Raw genomic sequence first — 16,953 nt, forward strand, 5'->3', positions numbered from 1 at the left:
CTCAGTTTTCCATTATCTTTCTCTAAGTTTCCTATCCATGACAAAACAATTGACCAAATCCCATAATGACTCAGTTTTAGTAACCTTTAATATTTCTTTCAAGTTCATCACCAGTCTTTTAACTTTTTATTTCCCCCATACTGTAACTATTGTAAATTGTGTTTTATGGACTTGCAGATTCAACCACCTGCACTTTAGATTCAAAAACAATCAGTCAGACGATCAGAAAATCTAGCTATTTGTTAATTGTGACAAGTAAATACTCAGTGAGTAAAGACTTTAAAAAAAAAAGACCCACAAAACATGTTTTTTAAAATTTGATCTCCTAAAGTATAGAAAATTGTTTTTCTGTTGGGACATTATGAATCATGGAAAATTTTTTGCTTTATCCAGAAAAAAAAAAGAAAATGCATTTATTATTTCATATAGCTTTTGAAATGTTAATTCTGATTAGATCTTATATATGAAATTATATGAGACTTTAGTATTAGGTAGTCACTACTGATATTCCTAGGCAAGAGAAAGAACCCTATTTCAATGCTCATTAGAAACTGTAGGGATATTTTGATATTTTACATATTCCTAATGATGAGTTGACATCAACTTCTTTACAAATGTAATGAAAGTTACTTTTTTATTGGGAGCTTTTATTGTAATAAAACAACAATCACAGGTTTAAAAAAAATCTAGGCACCCATCAGATTTAATTAGTATAATTATAACTTTGGGTTATAGGCTCATAGATCTAGAGTTGGAATGGATCCTAGAGACTATCTAGTTCAGTTCCTTCATTTTATTGTGGTATTATCCCTTTATTTTATTTTATATTGAAGGTGAAGGTTGAGTACCCGAAGTTATGTAATAAGCATCAAAGTATGAATTGAATCTAGGTACTCTGCCTTTAGAAAACCTTTTTCTGGTTATTTTGGGGGGGGGGTATGTGTCACCCTGAAGGGCAGTTACATAGTGTGGGAAGAGAGTGCTAAGCCTAAAATCAAGATGATCTTAGATCAAATGTGGCCTCAGGCATTTGTTAGCTATGTGACCCTGGGCAAGTCATATGACCTCTATTGGTTGACTCTTCAACTATAAAATGAGAGTAATAATAGTACCTACTTCATACAATTGTGAAGCTCAACTGATTTAATACTTGTAAAGTGTTTAGCACAGTGCTGCCTCATAGTAGTTACTATATAAATGCTTATCATTTGTACATGTGAAATCATGCAAAACACATCCCCATATTAGTCATGTTGCAACAATAACAACAACAAAAACCAGCAAGAAAAAATAAAGTTTAAAAAAAGTATACTTCAAGCTGAAAGACCCTGTATAATCCCAATTGCCTCAGCAAAAAAAAAAAGTATACTTCAATTTGCAATCAGTTTATTTCCAGAGTTCAAGCATCTGGAGGTAGATAGCATTTTTTTTTTTTCCTGAGACAGTTGGAGTTAAGTGACTTGCCCAGGGTCACACAAATTTGAAGTGTTAAATGGCTGAGGCCAGATTTGAACTTAGGTCCTCCTGACTTCAGGACTGGTGCTGTATCCACTGCACAAACTAGCTACCCCTGTGGATGGCATTTTTCATCATGAATACTACAGAATTATCTTAGATAATTGTTTTTTAAAGTAACTGAGTCTTTTTCAGATGATCATTGTTGGTACTATGTAAAATAGTTTCCTGGTTCTACTTACTTCACTTCATCAGTTCAAATAATTCTTCCTAGGTTTTTCTGAAAGCATTTTGTTTATCATTTTTTATAATGCAATAGTATTTGCACAGCCATTTCTCAAATGATTGTCCAATCCTCAAATTTTATTCTTTACTTTCCAAAAAGAGCTACTCTAAATATTTTTGTACATATGGGTCTTTTCCCCTTTTCTTTCATGTCTTTGGAATACATACCTAGTACAAGTATTGCTAGGTGAAAAGGAATAAACATTTTGGGACACAAGTCCAAATTGTTTTCCAAAATGGTTGGACAAGTTCATATCTCCACCAATAGTGCATTAGTGTCCCAGTTTTTCTACATTTCCTTTAGTATTTGTCATTTTCCTTTCTGTAATTTTACCAATCTGATAGATGTGAGATAGGGCCTCAGAGTTACTTTAATTTGCATTTCTCCAAGTAGTAGTGGTATTTGTGTATTGATATCTTGATTTTTTTTTCTTCTGAAAACTTTATATCCTTTGACTATCAATTGGGAATTGGCTCTTAATTTTTAAAAATTTGACTCAGTTCCCTATTGAGATATGAAGCTTTTATCAGAAAAACTTACTGTAAACCTCTTTCTTCATTTCCCTGCTTGCTTTTTTTTTTTTTTTTTTTTTTCTGAGTTAAATGGGGTTAAGTGATTTGCCTAGTGTCACACAGCTAGGAAGTGTTAAGTGTAAGCTAGATTTGAACTCAGGTCCTCATAATTTTAGGGCTGGTACTCTATCCACTTTACCATCTTGCTGCCCCTACTGCTTTCCTTTTAATTTTGGTTGCATGGTTATGTTTGAGAATTTCATATAATCAAAATTACACATTTTACTTTCCTGTGTTCCTCTTTATCTCTATCTATTCTCTATCTTTATTGTTAGGTCATAAACGCTTCCATTATCCATAGATCAAACAAGTAACAATTTTAATGCCCTGCTAATAAAGCAGACAGTCTTCAGTCTTTATTTCCAAACTATCTAAAAGATACATATCTTCTATATTGGGCATAATATTTGGCACTTAATATATTTGTAATTAGCTTTATTTAGGCAGCATTTTAAGAATTTCCTCTTTTTTTCTTCTTAGTGTTAAGGTTAACTATCTAAGAACCAGTATTGCAAAGGATGCAATAAACTATAAAATATATTTATAGAATATATAAAATATATATTCTGAAGAAAGAATCCAATAAATGTTTGAAATGTAATGCTTCTGCTGCTTTGACTCCTTTGATTTAAATTTTTTACCTCATAATTTTTTTTTTTTTTTTTTTAATTTTCCTGAGGCAATTGGGGTTAAGTGACTTGCCTGGTGTCACACAGCTATAAAGTGTTAAGTGTCAGAGATTATATTTGAACTCAGATCCTCTATCCACTGTGCCACCTAGTTGCCTTATATGAAACATTTTTAATATTTAGAAATCCAAGGTTCTTTGGGGATTTCTGCCAGATATGAGTTCATAATCAACACTGAAAATTCACGTAATCAGATATATTAATGTAGTGGATGTCATAGTGTACGTATTGAGATTTGCAAAACTAGTCTAAGCAATTTGGTACAACTGCTTCCAGATAATAATTCTTATTTCAGAGTAAAGTTCTGATGTTATTTTCCTTAAATCTCATTCTGGAATAATAGTTGTTGATCTTTTTCTTCTAAGAAGTCATTTCTTCTTCTTCTGTTAACCTGTTAAGGGGAAAAGATGTGGAAATTAGTTGCAGTGGAATGAACATCTTGTTATAAAAAACAAAGTTTTTCTTTTCAATGGAATTTATTGAACCTGCGTTTTTTCCCCCTTGGGGGTACTAAATCCAAGTTATTATCAAGTTGCTAATTGTCCTGCATATAATTCCATTAAGCTCTCAGGAAGTTAAAGCGTTAATATTTTCCTGTGAAATCCAAACTATTGTCTGGGTTTGAGAAATGTCACTGTCTACTAATAACATGAAAATAATGTTGAAAATTAATTTGGTTATCTAAATATATCATTCTATCTGGAAACCCATCTATTCCTGCATATTATCCAAAGGGAGTCACAGCCACCTTGTTTTGGCAGAACAATAAAATCTATTTTGCTCACAGAGATTTGAGTTTTTCTAAATTTAATTTTTTTAAAAGTAAAAGAAACTATTTTGGGGCATATCTCACATAGTTTTTTGGTGGGATAGATGTGACAGGAATGCCATATGGTCTACCACAAAGATAAGTTTTTTCAGATATTAGAAGATATGTGTAAATCAGGGAAAAAAATCTGAATTTTGTTTTTAGGCTATTGACAGTATTTTATACTATTTATTAAATTCAATCGGCAAGATAGGAATTTCTTGCTACTTTAAAGAACAATTAAGTCTTTATTTGTATCTCATTTTCAATTGCTTGTATATTTGTGAGGAGTTTTTTTACTACACAGATGAAGCAGATTTTTTATATTTATAATTATAATTATATAATGAATGGAAATTGTTTTCACAGTAATGTTGCTAAGCATTTATTTCTGAGATGTAGTAATATTAAAATTATTTGCTATTATTGTGATAACTAAAGTTACTGTTAAAGTAATATGAAAGTTACTCCTTTTAAGCAGTTGAAAATTTATGCAATGGCTTATTAATATGTAAGAAAAGCCTCAGTAATTTCATTAAATAATATGAAAACTAATAGAATTTTAAAGTTTCATTTCTTTCCATGGCTTGATGCATAGGTCATTTTCTAATTGTTTTCATTTGACATGTGCATACTTTATATTCTACAACTTATTGGTAACAAAGCTTTAACTTTTTTTTTTTTTTTTTCTACTTTATTATCACAGGCATTTTATTCTATCAAGTTAATGTCTTACAATGGTCACTGAAACTCTAGAACTTGATGCCTAGCTACAAACAGTCTTTATCCTCTAAGTGTGTTTAGGTCCATTGTAATATAAAAATTTTCAAAAACCAATGAAGTCCTTGTTTGGCTCTTTTTAAATCTGAGCTTCAAGTATTTAAAGAAAACCTCCCATTTTCAGACTAAATTCCAGCCTGTCTTTGTAATAATTTTAAATGATGTTGATGTATTTTAGGAGTTAGTTCTCAGAGGGAAAAATGCATATTTAAAAGTGATTGTGAATTAAAACTAACATGACTGTGAAATTGATCTTATAACCTTAATAAGGGGGAGGAAAATGAAAGCTAAGAATTTTTTAAACATGCCTTCTAAGGAGAGATAACACAATATTATATATTGTTTTATTACAAGTATTAGCAAAGAACAATTATATACAGTTCTATAGCTTGTATAAGTCTCATATGCTTTCATTGTTGAAATGCTTAAATTGACATTAAAATGACATTATTGTCATAGTTTGCTACAAATTACTATTTTAGCCATTTTCTCTAGCTCTAAAGTAATCTATAAGTATACAATTAGGAAGCAATCTAACATTTTGAATGGTATCTCTATCATGACATGGACAAAATGGCCATATATTTCTTCTTCTTCTTCTTCTTTTTTTTTTTTTTGGCTGAGGCAGTTGAGTTTGAGTCACACAGCTAGGAATGTTAAGTATATGAGATCAGATTTGAACTCAGGTCCTCCTGACTTTAGGGCTGGTGTTCTATCCACTGTGCCATCTGCCTGCTCCCCATAAAATTTTTATAACCAATAATTCTGCATTGAACCAGTTTGTCTTTGCTATTTGCTTTTGCCATTAATTGACATTACTGATTTCTCCAGAAAAATTACCCAGCACCTGTTCTGCTGGCTCAGCAGAAGAACCATTGTGTAATGGGAAAAGACAGGTAATTTCCCCAAATCTTGGCCATTATCCTTCTCTCTCAAATTTCAGAATGTTTCAAGATAGCCCTGACTTAGGAAATATTTATACACATACGATTGACTAGAAATTATTTGAAAAAAAAGATCAGGAATTTCTTAATGCTTTCCAAGCAGTGTTGGTTTTTACAGCCGTACTTCTCATGAATGTAAGAGCTTGACATGAATATTTTTGTAATATGGCAAATGTATTCTTTCACTTATTCATGCAGCTCAAATGTTATACTTTGAAATGCAGAAATTATGCTTTGCAAAAATTTTATGTTTTAGACACGAATGGTATAATGAATCTTAACTTTTTCTTTCATCCAATGAATATATTAAAGTATTTGGATGAATATATTAAAGTATTTTTTGGAGAGTAGTTTGGATGAAATGACTATAACGTATGTATCCTTAGTATAAAAATAAAATTTTCACCTTCCTTTTTGGGGAAAGGAAACACTATAATGATAACCATAGCATTGCACATATTTATATAGAGTATTTTTCTCTGCAGTAAGCTTATGATGTGGGTAATATGATTACTGTTAATCATTTTATGGATGAAATACTTCAGAGAAGTTAGGTTGCTAAATGTTAAGTGAATGAGTGGGAATTCTCAGCAAGGTCTCAGTTTTCCCATCTACAATAATAAAGGGACTAGACTTGATGACTAAAGGTTTCCTTTTGGCTCTGATTCACAGGATTTGTTGTTTCCAGTTCAATGCTTTTTCTACTATATCTTGATATTTTGTAAAACTAATGACATGAACTTTAAAATATGGGAATTTTAAAAAGAATGAATAGACTTCCATGAAGTAGTCAAGAAAATGCATTAGTGGTACAATAGAACCCAAATTGACCTTGTAGAAGTTATTTTCTAAAAATAGTTCAATTTAAAACATTTTTCCAAAGCTTGTTTATTTTCTGTAGAATTTCAATATTAAGTAAATATCCTAATTCTTTTAATGAAAACCCTATATTAACCTAATAATTTTAATCCTATTTTTTGCCTATTTAACCAGAAATCCAATTCTTAGCTAAAACACATGTGAAGTAATAGTATGTAGTAATAGTCCTAGTTTTCAGACCTTACTTGTCTGGTTTTTGTCATCATTTTGAAATCTGATAATTAATCCTAACCAATAAGTATTTATATAGTAATTTTCCTCAGGCCAAATTTTCTTGTAGTCAAAGGAAGTATGTTGCTGGAATCCCCCACCCTTAAAATCTCAAGTATGGTGACATGGAGGGAAAAGTTTAGGGAAAATGAGTCGTAAATAAAGACATGAGAAGAAAGGCTAGAATCATAATATTGTGAGGGAGGGAGAGAGATTATTTACCTGTAAGTAACTGCATTTTAATTTCTATAAAACATGTAGAAGGGGGTATGAATTGCTAACTGTAAAAGAATGTATCGTTAAATATAGACTTTGTTAGTATTACTTTCTTCTCAGGCACTTTAGTTGTGAAATAGATGAAAGTTGTGAAACTGGCTTATGCATCCTGAGAAATTAGATTATTTTACTAACTTTAAAAAAAATTTTGTCAAGATTTTTGAAGAATTGGGGAATGTAAATTGAGGAAGTAATCAACTTGATTTGGTTATACTGCTCCCTTATTATAAGTATAGATAAGCCTAACAACCTATTCCACCTAAATATTTTTGATACTATTGTATTAAATACTATGATTATAATATTTTAATGCTGTATAATGTAGATAATGCCATTATCTTTTATTCCTTAGCTTATTTAATTTGAAAAGCATATACTTAAAATAATTCTTTTTGATCTTTAGATAAGTTGATGAGACTAATAAGAGTATGTATGATCATAGATATGAAATACTTCTCTGGAAATTAGCACTGATAAGAACTATAATACAGAGGCTACCTATATATACACACACACACCCATATATATATATATAAAGTACTGAAATCATTTTATGAAAAATAGTTTAAAATTTATTAGCCTGCAAATAAAAATAAAGTACTTATTGCATTTAGGTAATAAGAGAAAAAGGTTTTCAATAAAAAGGTTTTAAGTTAAACAATAAAAAGGTTTTAAGTTTAAGTTTTAAGTTAAATATGTCATCAAATTAAAATTAGCTTTTTAATAATGAGAATTAATAGTTTCTTCATCTAGAACATTTTTGGGTTTATTAAAATTTACTAAAATAAGTTTGAATGAAAAATAATATATTTGCTTTTTTATGAGAACTTTACAGGTTTTATGTTATAATTTTACATTATAATTTATATTAATATAATATTATATTTTTAAAATGTTCTTCCATCATTTAGTATGCAAATATAACTTTAAATTTCAGAGCATTATGTAACAGCTAGCAAAATGTTATAGGAACTGAAAGTCCCAGTTAGTATATGTTAAATGCAGAATTAAATTTATGAAATCCCTTTATTAGCAGGTCCTTCTCCTAGTAGCCTTTTCCTTATAAAAGTAAAAGACTCAATTAAAAAGCCACTGAACTTTCTTTAGAAGGAGATTCAACTTTTTTTTTTTCCTTTCTTTTTTTTTTTTTTTTTTTTTTTTTTTTTAAGGCAAAATATTTCTACCTAGCTTGTCTTGGATCTCTAGTTTAATTTTTGTCTCTCAGCTAAAAGTATTTTTTCTTCAAAATTTTTTTGTTTTTATACATCTCCCTTCTCTTCCAAAAGAGCCACCATCCTCATAACAAAAATAGAGAGGAATAAAACCCATTCAACAAAACTAACCAGTATATCAACCATGTATGACATTATGTATAACTTCATATAGTTCTCCCACTTTTACAAAGAAGGGAAGGGAATTAATTTATGGGCAGTGTAGTCATAAACAAGGGTGTATCCAAAGGACAAAGATTGTATTTTCCTTTGTGATCCTTTTATTTCTTTTAAGTTAAAAAAGGATTATACACCAAAGAAGAGAAATAGTCCCCTTACCACTTGGTTTTCTTAATAATGTTTGCCTTATTGAACATTTTTTTCTTTTTTTGTGTTTATTCTTTGTAATCGCTGAAAAAGAGTATTTTTAATCTTGTGGATGTCTTGATGACTTATTATATCTAGTTAATAAATATAGTCATCATTTCAAAAGTGAGAATTTTATAATATTTTGCTGCTTAAATCAATTGACATCACAAGAGCATCTATTACAAATTACTTTTAAGGGGTATAAATGAGAAAGACGTTTCTTTAAATTTGTACTTTTAGTTTTTGAATTAATGATTAAAATTTAGTACTTGTATTTTCTATTTACTTGAAACTGCTATTTGATTAATTTAAATAACTTCAAACTGAAATATCTCTATATCAGAATATATTTAGTAACTATTCTATGATATACCAGTACAGATTGGCAAGCATAAAAACAAGAATTTTTTTAAAATATGGCAAGAGAAGCTTTCTTATTTGTAGAAGTACTTTTAATAATATTTTCTTTTCAAAATATTAAAGTATTCAACTGAAATTATTTAGTAACATAGCTTTTATCTTGAATCTGGAAATGTCAGAGAAAATTGTCTTTGCCCCTTAAGTATTGTTTAGAATATATTTTGTTTTGAAACCCTTTTATAACAATTCCATTACTTTTAGATGTTTTTTAAAATAATTCATTTCTTTTAAAATTCAAGGATTAAGCAATTTATGGATTTCACATAATCTTTTAGAATTGTATTTCCCACTAAATATTGACACGTTAAAATAATAAAGGGATTTTAATTTCATTGTGTTTTTGAGAGAATATAAATATAATAAAACTTTTTATATGAAGTATATGTATATTTTATTTCAAAAAAGTGCATCTTTGTTCTTCAAGAAAAGATAATTTATTTCCTCTTGGAAATAAATTACAAGTAATAAAACTACATTGAAGGATTAAGTTAATGATTAACTTTTAGATGCTATAATTTAGAACCTGAAAATGTTTTTCTTAGTTGAATAGCAATTTCAGAGAATAGTTTGAATTCTCTTTGATTTTCTGACTACCATCAAAAGAACAGAAGAAGGAATAATTTCTGCCTTTGTTATTGTGATGGTGTTTTACAAATAAATGCTATTATAGTTCTTAAGAGTTGGTTTTTTTTTTTTTTTTAAAGTAAGGGTACCTATTTTATTAAGTCTTCATAGAAATACGTTTCAATGAACCATTACATAGAATTCCCAATCCCTATATTTTTATCTACTTACATTTTTTATTTCCTTCACAGGCTAATTGTACACTGTTTCAAAATCCGATTCTTTTTGTAAAGCAAAATAACTGTTTGGACACATCTACATATATTCTATTTAACTTATATTTTAACATATTTAGCATGCATTGGTCAACTTGCCATCTGGGGGAAGGGGTGGGGGGAAGAAGGGGAAACGTTGAAACAAGGTTTTGCAATTGTCAATGTTTGAAAATTACCTATGCTTAAAATTATTGTAAAAATCAAATTAATTAATTAATTAAAGGAAATATAAGTTTCATTAGGTATATGTGGTGATTTTTGTTGTCTTTTGTGAATTGGGAAAAAATGTTTCTGATATCCAATATTGCCTATCTTCCATTTGTTGTTTTATAAGAAATATTCATGGAAAAAATAAACTATTAAATCTGCCTTTTTAAAAGGCAGATTGTATTTTTATTCTTATAAACACCAATTCTACTGTGGAAATACAAATCCTTTGTCACCTACATCTATAAGCAATAAAATCTATGGTTATAAAGTTTACTTTTTATTCATTAGTCTTTTTGTATTTAAAGTCAATTTCTGGGAATTTTTAAATTCGTATCCCAGAGAACCACTAAGTCACTGCTGTATTCTTTCTCTTTAAATATTCCATATAACTACAGTGTATTGGTACCCTATGCATAGACACTTTTCCTTGTGGACCTTCTCTATCCTTTATCAGATTCTAGCTTGAAAATTTTAAAGTAAGTTCTGAGCATTGTTGTTGAAGGATGGGATTCAGACATCCTTCTTGTGGTTTGGGATTAAATTAGCTATCTGTCTTCCTTGATCTGACTAGTTGAAATATGCTGATCATTGGATCCTAGTAAGATTGGAGTCTTTGTTAAGTTATTGGGCCATAAGGGGGAAAAGATTCTTTAAACATTTGTAAATGTGATGACACAATAAAACTGTTCATGTATTAACAAATCATTTTTTAAATTTCATATTTGTTCTTTTAAAAATGGGGCTTTAATGGTATCTTAATTGATAAGAATAATTAGAATTCTATGATGTTTTATGTTATATTAATAGAAACCTAGAAATGTTCACATGCCAAGTGTTTTGAGATGTTTATATCACTGCCAACCATCAGCAAAAGTGACTTAATAAAAATACTAGAGAAATAGAGAAACCTACACTTTTGAACCTTGTTAGGAGAAATGTTCATAAACACAAAATTCTGACAAGTTATATTTTCAGAATAGTGAAGTTCATTCTCAATTTGATGTTTATAAAAATAAATATACTAAATAGTCAAAATAGAATTTCCATATTTTAAAATATATTGAATATTTAGTATAAAAGGTTGATATTATATAGTTTCTTTCCGTTCTTTAAACTGTGAACTAAAGTTCTTTTATTAAATTTGAATCTTGAAGATTTCATCAGATCTTATTACATCTTCCCTGTCCAGATAACATCAAAGTTGAAAGGCAGTATTCCCTGACATGGTATATAACAGATGTAATGAAGTGATATTAGCATACTGAACAAAGAGTGGTCTTTTCTCGTATTATCCACTAATATTAAAAATATTTTTTAGGACTTAGCATCTCGGACTAAGTTAGCAGTTCAGAAGATGGTGCAGAAGGTTGGATTTTTTGGAATTTTGGCCTGTGCTTCAGTAAGTGAATTTTATTTAAAATGAGAAATTTCAATAATGGGGATTTGTGTTGATTTTATTTTCTTTTAAAGATATACTACAGAATGAAAATAAATAACTTCTCTTTATGCCTCCAGTTCTGCCTTAGTTAATCATTCCTCTTGCTTATTAAATGAGTTATTTTCTGTGGGGTGAAATGATGTCTTGTTTATTGACATTTTCGCATTCCATCAATGACATAATGATGAATTCAGACTTAAATAGTTTTCCTCATTGAGAGCAGAAGAGTCAAAATGCATCTTCCCCATGAAGAATTTATAATAACTTTCTTTTAATCAAGTAGTGGCAGCTTTGTGTTTTCCATGGTGTTGTATAGATGGACTCTTTTATGCCCATTTTCTAATGTTTGGTTCATTCCATGGTAAAACTAGATTGGTACAGTGTAACTTGTTTTAAGTGGTTATTGTCTATTAGGAATGCCTGTAGTTGAGAAAGACTTTTTAGCCATTACAAAGTAATCATGTAAAATTTAATTAATGGTTTAAATACGTGTATTTTTTTGATTGACAGATTCGAAAACAAATATATACATTTGAGCCACCATCTAGTAATAGCACAGAATGATGGTTTATTGTTCTTCACAACAGGCTCTCGTCTCCCTTATCTATAATGTACATTTTCCTGACCTCTGTCCTTCAAATCCTAGCATCTTCAGTGATCAGTTCAAATACTACCTTTTCTTCCAAATTGTCTTGTATCTATTTTATATAAATATTTATTTATATGTGATCTTCTCTTCCTTAATTTAAACTTCTTGAGGATGTGGACTTTTAATTTTTATCACCAGTGTTTAGTACTGAACTGTGTGCACATATCATGACCTTAGTAAAGTGTGCTTTTTCTACCTATTGAGTATGATATTTAGAGAAGAGTTCACATATTGAGCTTCAAATGAAAGTAAGTTCTGCTAATTACTTTAATCTTCCACTAAGCCAAGAAAAATAAAAATCCTAGAGGTTCAAATATAGCTTTAAAGGTTTTCTAAAATCTAATTTTATTTTTTTTTTTAGTTATAAAGTTACCAAGAGAATAGGTAGTATATATGCCAAGCAGTTTAATTATTTGACCATAACTTCTCATCCAAAGCAGAGACTCTCACTGACTACAAAATTGTGAATTGTGAATATTGTGAAATTCCAATTATGATTTTTTTTTTAAACCAGATTATATCTTAAAGTTCATTTTAGTTCTTAGTAAACTGGCAGTAGCATAAATGTGAAGAATTTAAAGGGAATATAGGATTGTGGAAATAAGACGATCTCTGCCACCAGTATACTAGACATGAGACCTTGGTTTAAAGTCTTTATACTTCAGTTTCTTCATGTCATTTGAAAAGGAGTAGACTAGATAAACTCTTAAGTCCTTTTCTATGTCAAACATTCAGTAACTCTGTCTGATGTAATGATGTGAAGCAATGAAGATTGAAAAAGAAGAAAAATGCTTTTTAAATTTTAGTATTAGTAAAATAATACTTGAATTGTGATATAGTTGTACTTTATTTTTGAAAATATTTGCCCAGACATCTTTTTTAAACCAGTTAACTCTATTCTGCCTATATTTTAGAAGAAAATTACTTGATTTCATGAACATTCTAGTGGTTAACCCTACACTCAAAAGGACTGTAAACTTCTTGAAGAGTGATCAAAAACTGTTTTTGATTTCTGTTCATTAACATCTTTTAGCCTTCTGAAATTTGGGAAAGGTATGATATGATTAGTCTTTCTTGGAACCATCTTTTCAAGGTGTATCTGAAGTTGTGGGCTGTAATATCATACTTGACAGTATTTCAAAATATGTCCTGTAACCATAAAGTCTTACAGTTTACAGAATTAAATAGCCATTTTGCAGCTGAACAAGTATCAGTAAACTTATCTCTGTATTTGTGTGTTGAATTGCATCTTTTTTGAACAGATAAATTATAATACCTAAAAAGTTATAAATTCTATCAAGTCATATTCTTGCTTAGAGCTAAAAATGTTAGTACTATATTATTAGTAGAAATGTTTTTTAAATCCTACCTTATTGTTGACCTAATTCATAACTTCAAAGTAATATTAAATACCAGAAAGTGTATGTGTGTGTGTGTGTGTGTGTGTGTGTGTGTGTGTGTGTGTGTGATTTAGATGGAATAGATTTGAAATTATAAAGAGACATTCAAATGCATGCCTTTTTGGTTATTTTAGGTGTGAGCTTTTTACTTTTATCAATTTTCCCCCATTCTTCCTTCTTAGATTCCAAACCCTCTGTTTGATCTGGCAGGAATAACATGTGGACATTTCCTTGTTCCCTTTTGGACATTCTTTGGTGCAACTCTTATTGGGAAAGCAGTAGTTAAAATGCACATCCAGGTAAGTATCTGTATGTGTTAGTCCATAAGACCAAACAGAAACCTGAAGTGTACTTTCCCTAGTCCCTTTGGTAAGTTAGTATTCTATCTTCTGTTGAATAATGGAGTTCTTGGAAATTTTAAGGTACTCTAAAGGAAAGTAAATTTCTGGAAAGTTTTCCTTATTTTAAAAGTACATGCCTCAACTTATTTTTCCCCTTGTTTAAAACCCATTCACTAAGGCCACTGCAGATCTTAGTGATTAAGTCAATTCATCTACCTAGAATCTTTGGTAATTTGGAAATGTTCCACTGGGGGCCACAAATGTTACCTAAGGAGTCATGTTTACCAGATATAAACTGAGAGCCTATTTTCTTTCAGTAACATTCATTTTTTTACATATATTCTATTTAGCACTTCCTGCCATGGCACCAAAATCCTTTACTGAAAACCAGCTAGATATTAGTGTTGGGAGAATGGTGAAGAAAAAAAATTACCATTTGGCCCAGAAGATGTGGGCTGTGGTTAGAGAAGTGAGAATATACTTGTGCCAAAACTATTGTTAAAATAAAGTTCGATAAAGGGGAACAGGGGGAAGAAAAGGAAGAAAATACAACAACAAAACAAAGACCAGACAGTGGATCTAACTGATAGTGGAGGGAAATAAGGAGACATTAGGAATGGCTGCTGTGAAAATAAAGGTAGATGGGGTAGATAGAAAGGATTTCCTATGTTAATGTAGTCATCCTTTTCTGCTGATTTTTTCTTAATGTATGTCTTGCATTGTACTATGAACATTTTCTATTAGCAAGCAAAATTCATTGAATAAATATATTTTAAAATACTCTATGCAAGGCTCTAGAATTTAAAGAAAAAAAAAAATGTCCAGACCTCAGGGAGTTTTTCCTTAGGGATTCAGGTCATAATCTGTAAATAAAGGTAATTCTATGAGTTAGAAAGCCCTTAACAATGGGGAGCTTAGGGAGAGGACTCACAGACAAGGTATCTGAATTGAGGTTTGAAGCAAGAGATAGATTCTGAAAGATAGACATATAGAGTATATTCCAGACCTGGGGGATGTTTTCTGAAAAATACACATAGATAAAGATGGAATATTGAATTCACGTAGAACAGCTCATCTAGATCAGAGGTATCAAACTTACCTGGGCTGTACATTGCCCACAAAACTCCCAGATGTAAACTGAACCATATTAAAATGTAATTGGAAAATACTTAACAAAATAAAAATGTATCAAAACATAATATTAATTTGTGGGTTTTTTTAAGTCAATATGCAACCCATAAAGAACTGTTTCTATTGCATTTGACACCATTGATCTATATTGCTTAGTATTTAGTTATTTCTCTTTTGGTGAAGACTAGAAGTATGAAATAAGACTTGAAAGATATGTCAGAAATTCATCCAAGTGTACTCAGTGAATTAGAGGAAGCCATTAATGAGAACTTTAAAGCTTATTTACCATCAGAGAATTCATTTTGATGAGAAACCTTATGCAGATGATTATGAGGCCTTCATGCATGCCCATAAGAAAATTCATATTGAAAAGAAACCTCATGAATGCCATTAGTTGCCATAAAGTTGTTAATGAACACTCATCCCTTATTATAGATCAAAGAGTACATGCTGAAGAGAAATCTTATGAATGCAATGTGCTAAATTCTCCAGCCAAAAATAATCCTTTTGTCCATCAGACAATTCATTCTACAGAGAAATCTTATCACTATAACGAATGTGGAAAGGGTTTCATACAGAATATAGAGCTTGTTAGAAAAAAATTTGTTCTAGGAACAAATATTCACAGGTATTCCTGCAAAATAGATATCAATAAAATATTTGCCTTGCAAATACTTCAGATTTCATTTTTTAAAAAGTAAATAAGTAGTTGCCTCCAAAAAAAGTAATGAAGAAATTACCCCATATTTAGGGGTTATTTTTTAAATAATGAAAAAAATCTATCTTAATAAATTTTAAAAAATGAGAAATTATCAGGACATAAAGGATACAAGGAAATAAAGATTTAATTAGAATTTAAAGAGAGAGTGAAGGTGAAGAAATAGAACTGAAACACCATAATCTAAATTTTATAATATCCCTTCAAGTAAGTCGGATTAGATATTCCCCTATTAACATGAAAATCTCTCTCCATTAAAAAAAAAAAAATTTGAGAACAAGAAAAAAACTAATACCTCTTACAAATAAATATAGTCAGACAAAGTAAATACAGGCCATGTCAAAAATTTACGGTTCTTACTGTACTTTGAATCTGTGAGGAAGTGTGTGGGATAGATATTTCATCCTGAGTCTTCTGGAAATGTGGTTTGTTTACTGTGTTGATCAGAGTTCAATGTCATTCTTATATAAATTGATCTTCTAATTCAGCTGAAGTTCATACTACACAGGATTTTCAGAAGTTGTCTTTTTTGGTCATTTTTTCATGACAAAATAATATTTAGTTATATTCATATACCACATTTTGTTTAGCCATCAAATGATGAACCTCCTCCTTCCTTACCCTTTTAATTATAGTTCTTCCATCAACAACATCCCATCCCCCTTTTTAATTCATCCTTCAGGATTAGGAAGTTGTTTGCCAAAGGTTTTTACCTCAGTGTTGTTCTCCCTTTTCCCCACCCTTCAGGTTGAGTTAGTTGTGTTTTTACACCAAACTATGTGTTTAACCTATTTGTTTTAAATAAGAATGAGGTTCATCCAAAGTCCTCTTCCATCAATCATCCCTTTTTCCATGCTTATATGCTCTCCTCATCCATTCCAAATATGAGAAATAGCACATCCCAACCTTGTCTTCTCCATCCACATTCCTTTTGCCTTTCCTTCTTTTTCTTCTCCAAACCGTCTTAACAAAACCAGTCTGTCCCTCCCCTTAGGCCCTCTATGTTTTGTAACTTACAAAGACATTAAGGTTCTGAAGGGACACTTATTTCTTCCTCTATTAGAATATTAGCACTATATCATCATATAGCTTCTTCCAGTTGCTCAAATAAATTTACCTTTCCAGATTTCTCTGGACTCTTAAATTCATATTTCATAAACCCTACTAATGTGTCTGGCATCTTAGCTCCTTCTTAGCCTCAGCTTAAGCTCTACCTAAAGCCCTCTGATGTTCAAAGCCCTTCACACTCTCATCCTTCTTGTGTCTTTTCAGTATTCTTACATGTTAGTTCTCAGCACATATTCTTTGATCCATTGACACTACTAGTC

The 16,953-nt window shown here is 30.2% G+C and overlaps 1 protein-coding gene across 2 annotated transcripts in view; it reads left to right on the forward strand.

Annotated features, from left to right (window-relative positions):
* Nucleotides 1-16,953, forward strand: part of VMP1 (vacuole membrane protein 1) — a 124,069-nt gene that overhangs the window by 79,940 nt on the left and 27,176 nt on the right. For both annotated transcript variants that reach the window (XM_074261965.1, XM_074261966.1), the window contains 2 exons: nucleotides 11,267-11,347; nucleotides 13,618-13,734. In XM_074261965.1, coding sequence (XP_074118066.1) covers nucleotides 11,267-11,347; nucleotides 13,618-13,734 — 198 coding nt within the window. The remainder of the gene's footprint in view (nucleotides 1-11,266; nucleotides 11,348-13,617; nucleotides 13,735-16,953) is intronic.

Source organism: Sminthopsis crassicaudata, chromosome 4 (genome assembly GCF_048593235.1).
Source record: "Sminthopsis crassicaudata isolate SCR6 chromosome 4, ASM4859323v1, whole genome shotgun sequence".
NCBI lineage: Eukaryota > Metazoa > Chordata > Mammalia > Dasyuromorphia > Dasyuridae > Sminthopsis > Sminthopsis crassicaudata.